This window comes from Triticum aestivum, chromosome 7B, assembly GCF_018294505.1.
Source record: "Triticum aestivum cultivar Chinese Spring chromosome 7B, IWGSC CS RefSeq v2.1, whole genome shotgun sequence".
In the NCBI taxonomy this organism is placed as follows: domain Eukaryota; kingdom Viridiplantae; phylum Streptophyta; class Magnoliopsida; order Poales; family Poaceae; genus Triticum; species Triticum aestivum.
This window is the reverse complement of record NC_057813.1, coordinates 598,733,829-598,751,805: the sequence shown is the minus strand read 5'-3', so window position 1 is coordinate 598,751,805 and position 17,977 is coordinate 598,733,829. Positions and strand designations below refer to the sequence as shown.

Below are 17,977 nucleotides of genomic sequence, written 5' to 3'. Positions count from 1 at the left end.
TTTTCTTAGCAAAAATACTAGATTGCTTTTGATTGCTGCACTGATTCTCTAATAGCATGAATTCATCCTACACATTAACAACTTAGGAAGTAATTAGCATTTAGATTTGCAACCAGTGCCATTCACACTGGTTAACAATGCTAATTGAAAGTAAACAGGGGAGACATAGCACAGATGTGTATCATAGATACTCCGACACATCGTGATGGAGCTTAAGATAGCACAAACGTCACCAGATGGTCGCAAAAGTGATAACACAGCCATATAAAGTGTTTAGTTCTACAGGTAGTACTATAAGGTAAGAACTAGGACCATGCTCATATATGATGGAAACTCCGAAAGCGTACATGGCAAACTAGAAGTACAAACCGCCTTATAGCCCTATGAAGAATGGAGGCTCCTTATCCACACCACCTTCTTCTTGCATCTCACAGAACGGAAGTGGAAGAATGCTCTCCTGAAAGTACTGATAAGTGAAGTATACGGAGTACTTTCCCTCTTTGATTTCAACATATCCCAAAAACTTTCCATCAATGTCACAGTGCAACATAAAGTCGGGACACTCCGATGCAGTGTGACAATAGATCAGCAGCTCACGCTGGTTAAGCAGTGCCATCTTAGAAACATACTCGAATTGTGGTAATGTCTTCATCGCTAACAAGTTAATTCGGTACTTCAAGGCCCAGGCCTCAGCCTCGTAGTCTTGCATCATCCAAATCTCTATGCTGGCATCATTGGTGCTGCATGAAGCAAGCTTGTTGTCCATCTCCCACAATGACACCTGATAGCCCAACTGGCCAGAACTGCGCATCCACCGGAACGTCTCAGTTACTGTGTCGAACACCAAGATGTCCACAGAAGTCTCCGTCTCCATTCCCGTTAACCAGTGCAGGCTGCCCCGGTGGTTGACTTGTGAACTACAGCAGGAATCAAAAGCCATATCGCGCCTGCATTTCGGCAAACGTGATGACACTGACGGCCGACTAACGATCCTCGGCTTGTCGGATCCTACCGTTAGGATGTAGCCACGATATGAGCCATTTGAGAACCAGAGCACCCGGTATTCCCCAGATGGATGGTGCCGGTAGAAGCCAGCTACGTAGTCATCGGAACCCTCTGACGAAGGCGATGAAACTCGAGGTTGTGGTAGTAGAGCACATTTGCGAGTGGCCGGGTTGCAGATCCAGAAATCGGATTCGCCGGCCAAGATTAGAAGGCCATCACAGGTGCCCACGAGATAACTTAACTTAGAGTGCTGAATGATTGGCCAGAGGTTTTGGTCGGAGGCTCCTGCATCGTTATCACAGAAGACAATGAACCCGACTCCTTCCTGCCCAGGGATATGCTTTCTGATCACAGGGAGCAAGGGTTGACGGCGGCAGTTGTCGAGCATGAACTTGTTGCTGGAGGTGGCACTGTGCCACATCTTGCGGACAGCACGGCAGCGAAGGAGGTCCTTGGGGGGCAAACGGACAAGGATCTCTTCGATGACAATCCAGTCGGGCAGGTCGTCAAGGACGGTCGCGTGGCTTCTTTTCGTCATGGTGATTGACTGCCACCGGTGTTCCGTCAAATCTACGGTAAAGAGAAAAAAGACGGAGATGATTGAGGTTATCTGTACCCTGAAATTCAACTGGCAAACGCATAACAGTATTTGGCATAAGACCAAGAGATAACGTGATGCTTTTATTATATTCAAATGTTTTATGGCAGAGTACTGCTATGAAGAATCTACCATATAAAGCAGCCAAAATCCACTGGCGTGAACCATAACTCAAAAGTGTAAATTGGTTAGAGTTTTACAATTGTCGGCCGAATCCTACATAAAGCAGAAAATCAAGTAGCAAATACGCCAATAGTTTCCTCATTACGTGATCGTTTTGCACATTCTGTCATTCAAAGTATATTTACTGCAAGAACATGTCAGTAGTGACTAATGAATAGAAGGTTACACGAATGAAATGCTTCCTATGCTTGTTGTGATCACATCATAGTTCTAGTGATCTCAGTTGAGATGCAATCGAACATAGTGTGCTTTGTAATCAAATGGACATGCATAATGCACCAATCAGCTAGCAGAACTTTTAATCCCTGTTGACTACTCTGCAAAAAATGTGTATATACTATATACCAACCATGTGTTGTGATTGCATCAGGTAATGGGGGAGGAGGCAGGGGTTCCCAAACCAGAGGCTCCAGGGACTAATAGTGGCTTTGTTTCTATCAATGGTGATGTTTCTCATAACCGAATTCTTATATAACTTTCTTTGCTGCAACAGCTAACATTCAAACTCAACTGGGTGTTACACATTCCTAGGGAACTTGATGTAAAAGCGCACAATTGTGCAGCTTCTTCCTATGGCTTGTTGTAGTGTCACAGGACATGCAGGAGATCACTGTCCTACGCTTGTGAAGCTATGCAACGTATGCGCACAAGACTGTCAAATCATATCTCCAATTAGTGTCTGAAATGAATACAAGGCGCCATCACTTGTCCAAAAAAAATCTTATTATATACTACTTCTAGTTGATTAAAAAACAAGGTGAGTGTGTGGAGGTTCCAAGTGCAGGTTTCGTCTTACCAGTACCAGAGCAGCGGAGGCGTCGCCGTCGCCGTCGCGGACGAGGCGACGGCTCGCTCGTCACCGGGACGCAAGCGCCTCCCGCGGCGACGGGGAGGAGGAGGGTGCGGCGAGGCTGAGGATCTTCTCGCTGCAGCGGCGGCGCCGGTCGGTCGGGTCTGGACTGAGGCGAGGAAGGGGCCGCGGCCAGAAATGATGTCATCCGCGATAAGGTGCAGGGCCGGAGTGCCCTCGGCCCAAATCAAACGAAGGCCCGTGTGAGTGGGCGGGTTACTACTACACAATGAGAGAGTGCGAGACGTTTGCAGCCTATGAATGGCCCAAAATATCGGTAATCCACTTCTGAGCCCAGGCTCAGCTGCACCCACCCTTACAGAAAAAATCAAAACAAATATTTAAAAAATTTAAAAAAATTCCAAAAAAAATTGTGTGGTAGATAATTTGATGCGTGAGGTACGCTCCAATTTTCAAATCATTTGAACATCTGAACAGCTCTTGACAAAAAAGACAAATTTGGGGTCTGTAAAAATGTTTGTTGTTCATGCACTGTTCTAACCCAATTTATATTTTTTGCTGAGAGCTTCTCAGAACTCCAAATGATCTCAATTTTGGAGCGGACCTCACGTGATAAATTGTCTACCATGCAAAAAAATATTGGAATTTTTTGAATTTGTTTTGAATTTGTTGTGATTTTTTTACTGGACACGTGTAGATGAGCTTGGGCACCGAAACGCCGCACTCCCAAAATATAAGCAATGTGCCGATGGAGCAAAATACACAAAGGTAGGCAAATCCTTACTCTTTTCTCAAAAAAAAAAGGCAAATCCTTACTCGAAATAGGCTTTCGCCCCGCTTTATAGATAAAGCAAAATTTCGTACAACAGTCAAGCAAATCCAAGCTACAAACCAACGGTTGGGGTCACAACACAGCAATGCCCAAGAAAACATAAAAGAAATATGAGAAAAGGCCACCTAGTGGCAGTCGCGAAGCGACACTACGATGCTGAGGGCCCGACGCACTGTAGCTAGAAGCGCATCCATCATGTGGCCGAGGCAGGTACGGTCACGCTGCCTCGAGAGCGAGTGCCAGTGCTGCATAAAAGTAAGGAATTTGAAGGAGTCAGATGCCTTCGCCAGGAAAACCTTCTCAATCACCATCTTATTACGAGTCGTCCAAAGTGTCCATGTCATCACCGCAAAAACTAGCCAGAAAAAGGCGTCGATGTTATGGCAAATCCTTCTCTTGGACAAAAGTTTGGAAATTTTATGTCCCTTCGAAACTGATTTTTTTTGTATGGAGGTTAGCCCATCACTCTCCATTGTGGATACCCTTCATGAACGCAAGATGGCAATGACGAGCATGTGCGCACTGTGTAGATGTGAAGATTCATGGCGTCATTCCCTAGTAGACTGCATAATGTCGCGCTGCACTTGAGCGCTCTCTGATCCATGCTTAACTGACATCGCATGTACGGAGCCTCATGCGAAACAATGGCTGTTCTTCATGCATGATACACTATCTCAGGAGGAATTCACAAAAATGATAGTGACGCTATGGGCCATCTGGTTAGCGAGATGCAAGGCAATTTATGAAAGTATCTTCCAGAACCCTGAACATATTCATCGCTTTGTGAATTTATACCTATCAGAGCTAGGTGCAATTCACGCTAAAGCTTCGACTACAGCGAGTGTTACAAGCAGGAGGTAGCTTTCGCCAATGCTAGGCCACACGAAGATCAACGTTGACGGAGCTTTTTCTCGAGATGGTATGGTGGCCGCGGCTGCTGCGGTATGCAAAAAGGAGATTGGAGAATATATGGGAGCATCGGCCATTGTTGTGCACAACGTAACTGATCCAACAAGCATGGAGGCCCTGACCTGTCGGGAAGGTCTCTCTTTGGCTGAAGATCTCAACCTAGCAAGTGTCCATATGGCGTTAAAGTGGTTATCGAGGACATTGATCAGGGAACTAGTGCCCCGTATGGTGCAATCATCCAGGAGGTTATAGGACCGAAATTGTCTATGACTAGTTGTCATCTCATGTATGAAAATAGAAACTGCAATTTTGAGGCACATCACCTTGCAAAGCACGCTTCGTATTTAGATGTCGGTCGTCACATTTGGCTGGGTAAGCCTTATGATCTAGTTAATATTCCTGTAAACATTATTTCAGATATTTAATAAAGTGTGTGTTTGCCTAAAAAAGACAAATCCTTCTCTCTCTCTCTCTCAAAAAGGTAGAAAATTCCGAGCTTTCCCTCAAAAAAGAAGATAAATCCAAGCTGAGCTGACCTGAGCTAGGCACCCAGAATTAGAAATGACACGCACTTCTAGGCCAGCATCCCACCGGCGACTTGCTGGAGCAATCCTTCTCCTTCGGCGGCATTATCTGCACTGCCAGGTCATCAGAAATGCGCAAAGTGGACAAAAGCACTTACAGTCCTATCGTAGTCACCTTGCGTGGGTGAAAGCCGCTGGCATTTACCTAAAAAGGCTTTCGCCTCGCTTTATATATAAAGCAAACTGCCCAAGCCGTACGATATCATTTTTTTAGACGCAAAGCCTATGCAATTTTCACGAGGAAGCGCTCAGGGGTTTTGCGATATGTTTTTGAGAGCACGTAGCTATCTGGAAAGATTTTGTGAATCAATATCTATATCTATACCTACTAATAAAGCAAGGTGCATTTTTCCGATTTTTTTATCGGTTCACCATTAAAAAGTTTTTTTTCCCTATCCGAGGTGGTACTAAATGTTTGTGCCTCCGTTTGCTAGAAAAGAAAAATCAATTTTCGTACATGGGCCGTGCATATTGTGGCCCGTCGAACCCAGCCCACTTATTTCCCTGCGCACACTGCTGGAAAACCCTATTTATCGCACATGGTGAGAAATAGTCTGACGCACATGGCCGAAGGCTGTCCCAGCCCGTTTTCATTTTTTTCTGTGTTTATTTCTATTTTATTTTTCGTTCCTTTATCTATTTCTTATTTTATTTTTTTCCCTACAACATTATTTTTTTACATTTTTTCTTAAAACCAAATTTTAAAAAATCAGAACTTTGATTTGTTTTTTCAATTTTTAGAAAATAATTCTGAATTCCAAAATTTTGTTCCTCTTTAAAAATTTTGAAACTTGAATTTCTTTTTCTCATTCCAATTTTTTTTCAAAATTACAAAAACAATCCAATTTTTTAAAAAAGGTTTGTGCTTGCCAAAAAAAAGAGATATTCAAAATATAATTGCATTTTAGAAAATGTTCCATTTGTTCTAAAAAAATTGTGTTCTCCAATATAAATTGGGATTTTCAAAATCAAATTCGATTTCAAAACACGTTCTAGATTCTATAAATATTCTTGTTTAGTGAAATGTTTACAAATTCAAAATAATGATCGTGGTTAAAATAGACACATTTTAAAAAATTATTATAAATGTTCCCAAATTTTAAGAAAAATAATGCTTTCTCAAAGGTTCATGTTTTCAATAAATGTTTGTGATTTCTTTTAAAAAAATTCCCTATTTCAAATGTTGTTCATCTTTTTCCAAAATGAACAAAAAAAATTAAAACTTTCCGTGATTTCAAAAATTGTTCATTTCTAAAAATATTTTGCAATTCATAAATATTAATTTATTTTTGAAAGATTTTGAAAAAACAAAAAAAAAGGTTTTGAATATGGTGATGCAGTATGTTCTTAAACGTTCGTGCTGGTCATTGGTAAGCATGCCCCATTTATTCGAGTGACCAGTACCCAGTGGTCAAGTTTTCAGGTCGTGAGTCCGATCCTTCAACTTGTAATTTTTTAGATTTATACTCGTGCCTTACAAATATGGGTCCTTTTGGTGCCTGCCAGTGGGCTGGCCCAGACGCGAACTATTGTGCGTCCCATGTGCTATTTGACGCTAAAAGAGTATGCTTTTTGGTTATAATTGAAATAAATTGTAGACACAAGCCAACAAAAGAGAATATGTTGAATTGGCTCTAATGAAAAGAACTGTAGGTACGTGACCGCTAAAATAATCAAAGAGAATAAACCCTGATAAAGAAGGGACTGCCTGGTTATGCGTTGATTATGCTAATGAAACTTGATTTATGTACTGCAATTAGTAATCCATCTGGTTACCTCGTAGTAGGAGAGAGTCATGAAGCAACCGTGCCCTCAAGGTCGCCGAGGGAGCCACAACACTGACACGAGGGTGAACCCAAAGGAAAAAAAGGCACGAGTTGGTTGGCCGTCGCCACGCCGACTAACCCCACCACTATCAAGATCTCACAGGCGAAACATGATCTGAGAGAAGACCACAACTCCTCGCGCTGTCGCCTCACTGTTGTGCAGACCGTTTTTGGTGCACACATCAATTATCTCCCCCATTGCTTCTCGCCCAACTGTTGCGCAGACCGTTTTTGATGCACACATCAATTATCTCCCCCGTTGCTTCTCAAAAGAATATCTCTACCGTTGCAACGCATGAGTGATATCATTTTTTTCGGACGCAAAAGTCACCTATGCAATTTTCACGAGGAAGCGCTCAGGGTTTTGCGATATGTGGCTGAGAGCACGTAGCTATCTGCAAAGATTTTGTGAATAATTATTAATGTTAATACGTACGATAGCTGTCTGGACATGGCTGAGAAAATGTGGTTCCAGCGAGAAATTGTGCATCTGGTTCAATAGGTAGAAGATTTCACAAAAACCAGTTCAGGGGGGGGGGGTACAAACGTTGCTGATCAAAACAAGCAGTTCATACAATAAATGAGCTGAAAAGCAGCCTTCTGTAATGCGGCAAAAGGCATATATTCTCCACATTGTTCGAAAATGTCAAACGGTGACCGAGCTCCATGGAGGCCTTTATTTGAAAACTTCAAAATTCAAACTTTTCAGTTTCAAAGTTCTGAAAATAAATACACACATACGTAGATACATAATGTACATGTGTGCAAATTTTCACATCAAAATACATTAAAATGTGAGCTACACAAAAAGACAAATCTAGGGCTTTTTAGCACATGTACCGTTCATCTTTAAAGTCCATGATTTTCTTTTTTTTGGAGCTCGCAATCCAAGGTATTTCATCCTAAAAAATTTCGCACATACACTTTGCATCCTTGCATACATGTGTATTTTTTTAGAATTTTTTAAAACTGAAAATTTTGAATTTTGATTTTTTTTTCAAAATAAAGGGCTCCATGGAGCTCGGTCTCCAAAATGCCCTACTCGTTACACTTTAAAATCTACAGCCCTATTACTAAGAAAAAGCCAGGCTATTCCATGGAGGCACGCACTTTAAAATGTTGCATTGAACTTCAGGCACCAGGGAGAGTTTCAGAGTGATAGTCAAACATGAAAGTTGAGTTGGCACATTTTCCTGGGTTCCATAAAAATCAGCTCTATGATAAAAAAATCAGGAAACCATAACATGACAGGCCTTACAGCACACCATAACATGATGCTACATAGTACTCGTAACTCGCTCTAAGGACAACACCAACTCATTTGTACCCTAAAAACACCAAATTCTGGACATAAATCAGGAAACGAATACTTTAGCAATAACCACCGACATGATAATCAAAGTACTAAATTCTTTATCCAAACAGGACAAAGTCAAGATACCAAATTCAACTCAAGAGTCAAGAAGAGGAACCAGATCACTTTACCGAAAATTTAACAATAGCATACTGAAGAAATAGAACAGTGTTAAGAACCAAACTGCACAACGACGCAAGTATCCCTGATAAAAAAGGACAAAAAAGACATCTTCACACAACAAAGACCAGGAGGAACCAGGTGTCACATGCAATTCTACTTTGAAGTTAAACCAAAATCGCGTACAAAGCTGCCAACATCAAACTATTAACCCAAGCAAAGATCCAAACTAACCATTCCAACAACTAAAAATTCCCACAGCTAACTTCTATTGGCAAAGCGCATACCTCTCCCGCCGTCTTACAAATGTATCCGCTAACAGAAAATGACCAAGACTGCAACTCATATTGGCACTGTTTTCTTAGCAAAAATGCTAGATTGCCTGTCATTGCTGGCACAGATTCTCTAATAGCACAAATTCATCCCACACATGAACAGCTTACCAAGTAATTAGCATTTCAATTTACAGCCAGTTCCATTCACACTACTTAACAATGTGAAGTGAAAGTAAACGGGGAAGAGATAGCACAGATGTATAGCATAAATACTCCAACACATCACGATGACACAGGACAGCACAAAAGGCACTAAACTAGATGATAGCAAAAGTGCTAGCACAGCCATTTAAATGTTCAGTTCTACTAGTACTATAAAGTAAGAACTAGGACCATGCTTATACACGATGGACACTCCAAAGGCATACATGCTAAACTAGAAATACAAACCACCTTATATCCTAGTATGAATGGAGGCTCCTCATCCACACCACCTTCTTGTATCTCACTGAATGGAAGTGGAATCATGCTCTCCTGAAAGTAATGATAAGTGAGCGCATGATTTACTTTCTTGATTTTGAAATATCCCAAAAACTTTCCACCAATGTCACAGTGCAACAGATAGTCAGAACCCGGCGGGGCTGTGCAAGAAAAGATCAGCAGCTCACGCTGGTTAAGCAGCGCCATCCTAGAAATGTACACGAGCTGTGGTGATTTCGTCATCCCTAACAAGTTAATGCGGTACTTCAAGGCCCAGGCCTCAGCCTCATAGTCTTGCAGCACCCAAATCTCTATGCTGTCATTATTGGTGCTGGATGAAGCAAGCTTGTCATTTATTTCCAACAACGACAACCGATGGCCCAACTAATCAGGACTCTGCATCCACCGGAACCTCTCAGTTACTGTGTTGAACACCATAATGTCCACAGCAGTCTCCATGTGGATTCCACTTAACCAGTAGAGGTTGCCGCGGTGGTTGAGTTGTGAGCTATAGCAGGAATCAAAAGCATCTTGGCGCCTGTATTCAGGCAAACGCGATGACACTGACGGCCTACTGATGCTTCTCGACTTATCGGATCCAACCGTGAGAACATATCCACAATGGCAGCCACACGCCCTCCCGTCCCTCCCCCGTGTGGCTGCGCCGCCCCGCACCGAGGAGCCCCCACCCTCCTCCTACAGCCTCGCCCCTCCTTCGCTCCCCTTCGCCGCCGTCGCCCGAGGCGTCACAGGGCAAAGCCCTTGTGGCGTGGCGGCGGCGGCGGTTTCTCCTCGGATCTCGATCTGGTTGGGAGGCGGCGCTCCTCTCCGGCCAGATCGGCGGCGGTGGCGCAGATCGGCGGCGACATGGAAGTGGTGCGGCGGCGGCAGGGGAGGACAGCACCAGCAACGGCGGATCTGGCCTTGACTCATGTCAGGCTAATTCGTTGTGCTACCGATCTCAATCGCCGTCGGCGGGGCACTGCTCCTGGACTTGATCTGCAACACGAGGATGTCTGGGGCGCCGGCCCTAGGCTTGGTGGTGGTGGCCTTCTTCTTCGCCGGAGTTGGTCGGCCGGCTGGTTGTGCTCGCATGGTCATGCAGTGACCGGCGGCTTGGCCGGTCGGCGGCGGCGGAACTTGGCCGGGGCAGCGGCAAAGTTCTGTCTGGATCCCGGGGCGGCGGCCCTGGAGGGTGGAGGCCGGTGAAGCTCGGGCTTCCCGCGGCGGCATGGCGTGGTGTAGTCCCTGCGGATCTGTGACGGCGATCTACTTTGGATTGGTTCGGATCAGAGATGGCGACGAGCGCACGGGATCCTTCTCGGTGGCTCTCACGGCTTGGCGAGGCGGGGTGGGAGCCCTCCTACTAGGCTCCAGTGGTGGCACACTCAGGCAGTGGCCGGTGCGCCAGGGGTCCCATGGTGGCACTGTTGCTGCGGTTGGTCACCGGATCTAGGCGGCTGGATCTGGGGCTTTGAAGGCGGTCGAGACGGTGCACAGGTTGTTCGGTGGATTTCTTGGGACGGATCCGGGTGAAAACCTGATCTTCGGTCGATGGGCGGAGCCGGTGATGACGATGTCCTTATCATCGTTTCCTTCATGAAGGCATCATCGAGGTGAAGCTCCCAACTCCACTCAATACCTCCGGGGGAAACCCTAGATCAGCTGATCGAATGTTGGCGGCAATCATGTGTCGTAACCCCCTTGGGGGCGGCATTCTTGGAGGTGTATTCGGCTTCGCGGGACCAGCGGACAGCTTCTTTGGTGGAGCGGTGCTTCATCCATACATTGGTGGCGACGGATCTGGACAACGTGGCGCAGTGCAAATTCGGAGTTTGATGTGGGAGGATGGACTCGCGCAGGAGGACGACGCTGTCTGGCGTCGTGGTGGCGTCGATGGCTGAGAGACATGGCATGATAGATGCAACAGTACAGCTCTGAAGATGGACTCGTTGCAAGTGGCTGCGGTGGCCCCATACCCGGCAGGCGTCCTGGTTGATGAGTGCGCCGGACTGGTAGGTGCCCCATACCAGGCAGGCGTTCTGGTTGGGACCTCAGGTCTTAAATGTTTAGGTTTGGCTGCGATGTCTGTTTGGTATTAGGCCCAGACTATCAGCGCCCCTTCATCAATTGAATAGATGTAGCGACAGTTGTTGCTTAGACGGTGGCTTCATTCTTACTGTTGTATGACTTTGTAAAGTCTTATGAAAATAATTAATAAAGTGGCCGCATGCATCGCCCAGATGCAGAGGCCGGGGGTCATCCTCCTTTTGTAAAAAAAAACAATGGCAGCCACACGAGAACCAGAGCACCCGGTATTCCCCAGATGGATGGTGCCGGTAGAAGCCGGCTATGTAGATGTCAGAACACCCTGATAAAACTCTGGGTTGTGGTAGTGGAGCAAATTTGCGAGTGGTCGGGTTGCAGATCCAGAAATCGGATCTGCAGGACAAGATGAGAAGGTCATCACAGGCACCAAGGAGTTTATTTAACTTGGAATGTTGAATGATTGGCCAGAGCTTTTGATTGGAGGCTCCGGCACCGTTGTCACGGAAGACAACGAACCTGTATATTCTTCCTGCCCACGGAGATGCTGTTTGATGACAGGGAGCGAGGGCTGACGGCGGTAGTTGTCGAGCATGAACTTGTTGGTGAAGGTGGCACTGCGCCACAGCTTGCGGCCGGTGCGGCAGCGAAGGACGTTCTTGGGGGGCAACCGGACGAGGATCTCTTCGATGACAATCCACTCGGGCAGGTCGTTGAGGACGGTCCTGCGGCTTCTTTTCGTCATGGTGATCCCCATGGAGATTGACCACCCGTGTTCCATCAGATCTAAAGGAAAGAAAAAAGGAGATGGGGATGACTGAGCTTATCCATACCCCTAAATTCAACTTTGGCAAGCACAGAACAGTAGTATTTGGCACAGGTGAAAGAGATAATGTGATGCTAAATCCACCGGCATGAGTAGAGTTTTGCAATTGTCGTCCGAACCCTACATAGTAAGCAGAAAAGCATGTACTACTAGCAGATATGCCAGCAGTTTCTTCATTATAGGGTGCAACCACAACTATGGTATATATTGACAAGTTAACCACAATGAAAGGAGAGATGGACATTCATCACGTCAGTAATGAATGCAAAGTTAAAGGAATGAACAAATGCTTCCTATGTTTGTTGTTATCACATCATAGTTCTAGTGTACTTTGTAATCAAATAGGCAGCATGCATAATGCACCTACCAGCTTCCTCCCGCTCCGCCGCGCGTCCCCGAAGTGAATGAGGGCTCCCTCGTCGCCGGAAGCAGGCGCCGCCGGCAGAGACGGGCATGAGAAAGACGAGGAGGAGAGTGAGGGCGAGGCCGCTGAAGGACCTTCCCACTGCTACGCCGACGTCGGTCGGATCTGGACGGGACGACCTCGCGGGTCGATGCGGGGGAGAGGAGAGGACGGAGAGTGGGAAGAGGAGAGCGACTGAGCGAGGCGACGACACGGCCGGCCAGAGATTTTATTTTTACTAGCAAAAGAGCCCGTGCGTTGCAACGGGAGAGAAAACCTAACACACACTCTTAACTCAACAACCATCACTCAAGACCACAATAGGTCCATCTCCTTTATTTTTGCGAGACATCATATTTATGTTGCCGCTTATCCTCCTTCTCACCCTCGCCGGCGATGGCCTCGGTGTTCACACAAAACAACAAAAAACATGTGTTGAATATGGTTAATCCTAAGGCGTCTCCCTCTCCCTCTCTCCCCCCTCCCCCCCCCCCCCCCTCTCTCTCTCACTTTCTCTCACTCTCGCGATGAGAAATCTGTTGTTTTTCCTTGCGACATTTTTCAAAGGTATGCACATGTAGTTATCGATGTTTTCTTTTCCGTATATGGTTATAGTAGGGTATTTATTTGCAATCTGGATCGCCGCCGGTATGTAAAAAAGGGATCTTGCGCTGTAAATTATAAGTTTGCTTTTATAACAATATTTAAAAAATATTTAACAGGTAAAATTAACATCATATTTAGATTCCACACATTTCTATAATAAAATTTCATATATAATATGTTAAAATCGAAATTACAGTTTAAAAGATACAGATAATTTAGAAAATCATTTGGTTTGACTCAAATATATTCCAAAATAATATTTAAAAATATTTAACAAGTAAAAATAATCTCATATTCATATTCTACATATTTTTCTAATCAAATTTTATATATAACATGTTCAAATCGAAGTTACGGTTTAAAAGATATGGATGATTTTAAAAAGCAGTTGTTTGACTTAAATATGATCCACGGATGAATTACCTAAAACATCAGGGGTTTTTTTGAAAAATGTAAAATAACGGTTTGGGTGACTTAAATCCAAACGGCGGTTTGATTTCAAGAAAAGATAGGGACTTTTTGTGTAAAATACGAAAATAACGCTTCGTTTTAACTTAAAACAGGTCTGCGAGTTGAATTCTCTGAAATAGAAGGACTTTTCTAAAAAAATACTAGTAATTTGTACGTGCTTTGCACGTAGCTGATTACGTATAAGCATGGTACGAAATTAGTGTAAAAAACTAAAGCACACATATATTATGATTACTTTTTTTTATAGAAGCTTCAAATGGAGATATCCGATAGGCATTTGTGGAATCATTTTTGGGCTTCGCAAGGCCGGATAACAACTATTCCCCAAAAAACATAGTACAATGATTTTTCTTAATATGAAACATTAGATATAATCTTTGCCCTTTTATATATATATAAATTGTTTAGGAAGTCCTTCAATTTGTTGGACTCATACTAAAAACTTTTTTTTAGAAAAATGATGTGAAAGAAGAAGTACAATTAATAATAAATTTTCACCTTCTCAAGCTCATGTCAGCTAAGAAAATAAAAGGAGTCAAAACGTACTCTTTCCTCATAGGTTATTTGCACATTCTCATTCTAATTATCCTAGTTACCTTACTACTTGTTTCAAATGATAAGAAAATGGAAAAGTTCACCATGCATACAACATTGCAATGCTAGGCTCGCATGCTAGTCTCTCGTGAAGCGGTCAATGCATGCATGTAGGCAGGTAGTACGAATTAAATAATTTAGAGGAGCAAGTGTGTAGTCCAGCCCATAATGGAAAGATCCAGAACATAGTCAGATGATGGGTCACATAGCGAATTCTAGAAATAGAAGACATAAGTTTGGAGCAACCACTGTTCATGCGAATCCCACTGCTCCCAACCGTTAGATTGAGAGCACCAATGATCAGGATTGATATTCTAGATCCATTCAAAACTCGTACACTATATAGTGGTATATATATATAGCATGAAAGACTGCTCCCAGTTTAGAGGCAAAAGCTTATATTGTACTCCCTCCATCTCTAGTACAAAGTCGAGTAACTTATTTTGAGACGGAGGGAATACGAAAAAACAATATAATACAATATACTTTTCATGCCTGGCATAAATGAGATAAGGGCATGCGTGACATAAAAAATACAATATAAACATCTACAAAACCTGAAAAACGCAAGATAATTGCAGTCCGGAGGCAAGATTTTACGAAAAAAGAAACAGTTCACAGGAATCACACCAATCAGACAATTCGCTTTTGTCATAATGTTGCTGATCAAATTAGGTAGGTCGATCATAAGCGCAACCGGCACTTCATACAAGAAATGAGATGAGGAGCGGACATCTGTAATGTGGCAAAAGGTGTATATTCTCCACAAAACTGTGAGTTTAAAATCTACAGCTGACAGGTCAAATTGCTTATGTTCAAATTTTCAGGAGAAAATGGAAGAGAGCAAGCTCTGCAACTAAGAAAGAAGCCGAATTCAACTCAAGCATAAGAACCAGACCAGTTTAACAAAAAAAATTAACAATAGCATACTGAAGAAACAGAACTATGATAAGAACCAAACTGCACGACAACACAAGTATCCCTGATACGAAAACATCTCCACACAACAAAGACCAGGACGAACCGGGCGCCACAAAAAATTATACTTCAGAGTTAAACCCAAATTGCATATAGAGCAGCAAATATCAAACTACTAACCTGAGCAAAGATCCAAAGTAACCATTCAATGACCAAGAGTCCCTCAACTAACTGCTATTAGCAGAGGGCATATCTCTCTCACTGTCTTACAAAAGTATCCACTAAAAGAAATTGACTAAGACTGCATCTCTCATGTTTTCTCAGAAAACATGCTAGATGGCCTGCCAATGCTTCACTAATTCTCTAGTAGCACGAATAATTAGCATTTCAAATTGCAGTCAGTGCCATTCACACTACTTAACAATGAGAAGTGAAAGTAAACGGGGAACAAGTAGCACAGATGTATAGCATAGCTACTCCAACAAAAGGCACCAGATGGTAGTAAAAGTGCGAGCACAACCATATAAGTTGTTCAGTTCTACTAGTATTATAAGGTAGTAAGAACTAGGACCATATGCTCCTAAAGGATGGACAATCCAAAGGCATTAGTACATGGCAAACTAGAAGTACAAATCACTTAAAGCCCTAGAAGAATGAAGGCTCCTTGTCCAAACCACCTTCTTGCATCTCACTGTACGGAAGTGGAATCATGCTCTCCTGAAAGTACTGATTAGTGAAGTATACAGAATACGTTCCCCCTTTAATTTCGTGATATCCCAAAACTTTCCGTCAATGTCACAGTGCAAAAGATAGTCAGGACCGTCCAATGGATTGTGACAACAGATCAGCAGCTCACGCTGGTTAAGCAGTGACATCTTAGAAATATACTCGAACTGTGGTGATGTCTTCATCGCTAACAAGTTAATCCGGTATTTCAAGGCCCAAGCCTCAGCCTCATAGTCTTGCATCATCCAAATCTCTATGCTGGCGTCATTGGTGCTGCATGAAGCAAGCTTGTCGTCCATCTCCCACAATGACACCTGACGGCCCAACTGGCCAGAACTGCGCATCCACCGGAACTTCTCAGTTACAGTGTCGAACACCATAATGTCCATGGCAGTCTCCATGTCAATTCCTGCTAACCAGTGCAGGCTGCCGCGGTGGTTGACTTGTGAACTATAGCAGGAATCAAAAGGCCCTTCACGCCTAAATTTCGACAAACATGATGACACTGACGGCCGTCTAATCATTCTCGGCTTGTCAGATCCTGCTGAGAGAATGTAGCCACGTTCATGGCCATGCGAGAACCAGAGCACGCGGTATTCTCCAGATGGATGGTGCCGGTAAAAGCCAGCTATGTAGAAGCAGGACCCCCCTGCTGATGGAACTTGAGGTTGTGGTAGCGGAGCACATCTGCGAGTGGCCGGATTGCAGATCCAGAAATGGGATGCATCGGACAAGATGAGAAAGCCATCACAGCCCCCCAGGAGATTATGGAACTTAGAGTGTTGAATGATTGGCCAGAGCTTTTGATTGGAGGCTCCGACACCGTTGTCATGGAAGACAACGAAGGTCACTCCTTCCTGCCCAGGGATATCCTGGTTGATAACAGGGAGTGACGGCTGGCGTAGGCAGTTGTCGAGCATGAACTTGTCGGTGGAGGTGGCACTGCACCACAATTTGCGGACAGCACGGCAGCGAAGAACGTCCTTTGGTGGCAACCGGATGAGGATCTCTTCGATGACAATCCACTCGGGGAGGTCGTCGAGGACAGTCCCACGGCTTCTTTTCGTCATGGTGATTGACTGCCGACGGTATTCCATCAGATCTAAAGGAAAGAAAAAAGAGATGGGGATGATTGAGCTTATCCATACCCCTAAATTCAACTTGGCAAGCACAGAACAGTAGTATCTGGCACATGTCAAAGAGATAATGTGATCCCATTCAAATGGTCTATCGCAGAGTACTACTATGAAGAATCTACTGTATAAAAAAGCAGCCAGGCGTGCGACATAAATCAAAACAGTGAATTAGCTAGATCTTTGCAATTGGTGCCGAATCCTACATAATAAGCAGAAAATCATTAAGCAGATATGCCAGCAGTTTTCTCATTACGTGATGCAATCACAACAATAGTTCATATGTTTCATATGCTTGTTGGAAAATCAATTACCATAAAAGGAGAGACGGACATTGATTTATTTATTATTCAGTATTCTATATATAAAAGTATTTACTGCAATAACACGTCAGTAACAGAATACAAGGTTAAAGGAATGAACAGATGCTTCATATGCTTGTTGTGATCACATCATAGTACTAGTGACCGCAGATGATATGTCATCGACCAAAGTGTGCATTGTAATCAAATATCCATGCATTATGCACCAATCAGGTAGCAGAACTTTTAATCCTTGTTGACTAATCTAATCTGCAATATTGTTTACATACTGCCCATGCATCTGCTCATAACTTAAATCTAATATAATAATTGGTAAAAGAAACAAGGTGAATTTGTGGGGGGTTCCAAGTGCAGTTCGTCTTACCAGTACGAGAGCATTGGGCGCTTCCTCCCGCTCCGCCGCTGCACGCGTCGTCGTCGCGGGGAAGGGCGGCGGCGACGCTCCCGAAGCGGAGCGGACGAGGGCTCGCTCGTCGGCGACAGATATGGGGAGGGGGGCGAGGAGGAGAATGCGCCGAGGGCTATCGGAGGATCTTCTCGCTGCTGCGCCGGCGGGGGGAGAGGAGAGTGAGGGGAGGCCAGGACCGGAGTGCGCTGGGGAGGCCCGTGCGAGTGGGTCGCAGGGCAGCTATGACTCCAAGCAAAATACAAAACTTGTCTAAAAAAAGCAAAATACAAAACGTCTTCTAAGAAAACAAAAACAAAGCGTTTCTAAAAAAAGCAAAATACAAAGGATTCTCTCTCAAAAAAACAAAATACAAAGGAGATCCCAAAAACAATTACTGATATTATCCCGTGTTTAATAACCATTGTATCATCCCATGAAACCATTAAAAAAATTACTACATTCTTGTGATGCCTTTGGACTTCAAAAATGGTTGTTTATTTGGCAGGGCAACTTCAACTGTTTACAGACGTGTCAGCAGACAGTGACAGGGGAGTCGGTCATCCGAC

The 17,977-nt window shown here is 44.0% G+C and overlaps 2 protein-coding genes across 2 annotated transcripts; both read right to left on the bottom strand.

The window, feature by feature from the left end:
• Positions 1-245: 245 nt before the first annotated feature.
• On the bottom strand, positions 246-2,744 carry LOC123159394 (F-box/LRR-repeat protein At2g43260). The gene is made up of 2 exons (XM_044577220.1): positions 2,583-2,744; positions 246-1,575 (listed from the first exon to the last, which is right to left on the bottom strand). Exon 2 carries the CDS (start codon positions 1,541-1,543, stop codon positions 374-376), a length of 1,170 nt encoding a protein of 389 aa, XP_044433155.1. The 5' UTR covers positions 1,544-1,575; positions 2,583-2,744; the 3' UTR covers positions 246-373.
• Positions 2,745-15,186: 12,442 nt separating this feature from the next.
• LOC123160994 (F-box protein At5g18160-like) lies at positions 15,187-17,624 on the bottom strand. The gene is made up of 2 exons (XM_044578842.1): positions 17,388-17,624; positions 15,187-16,669 (listed from the first exon to the last, which is right to left on the bottom strand). Exon 2 carries the CDS (start codon positions 16,662-16,664, stop codon positions 15,549-15,551), a length of 1,116 nt encoding a protein of 371 aa, XP_044434777.1. The 5' UTR covers positions 16,665-16,669; positions 17,388-17,624; the 3' UTR covers positions 15,187-15,548.
• Positions 17,625-17,977: the final 353 nt, after the last annotated feature.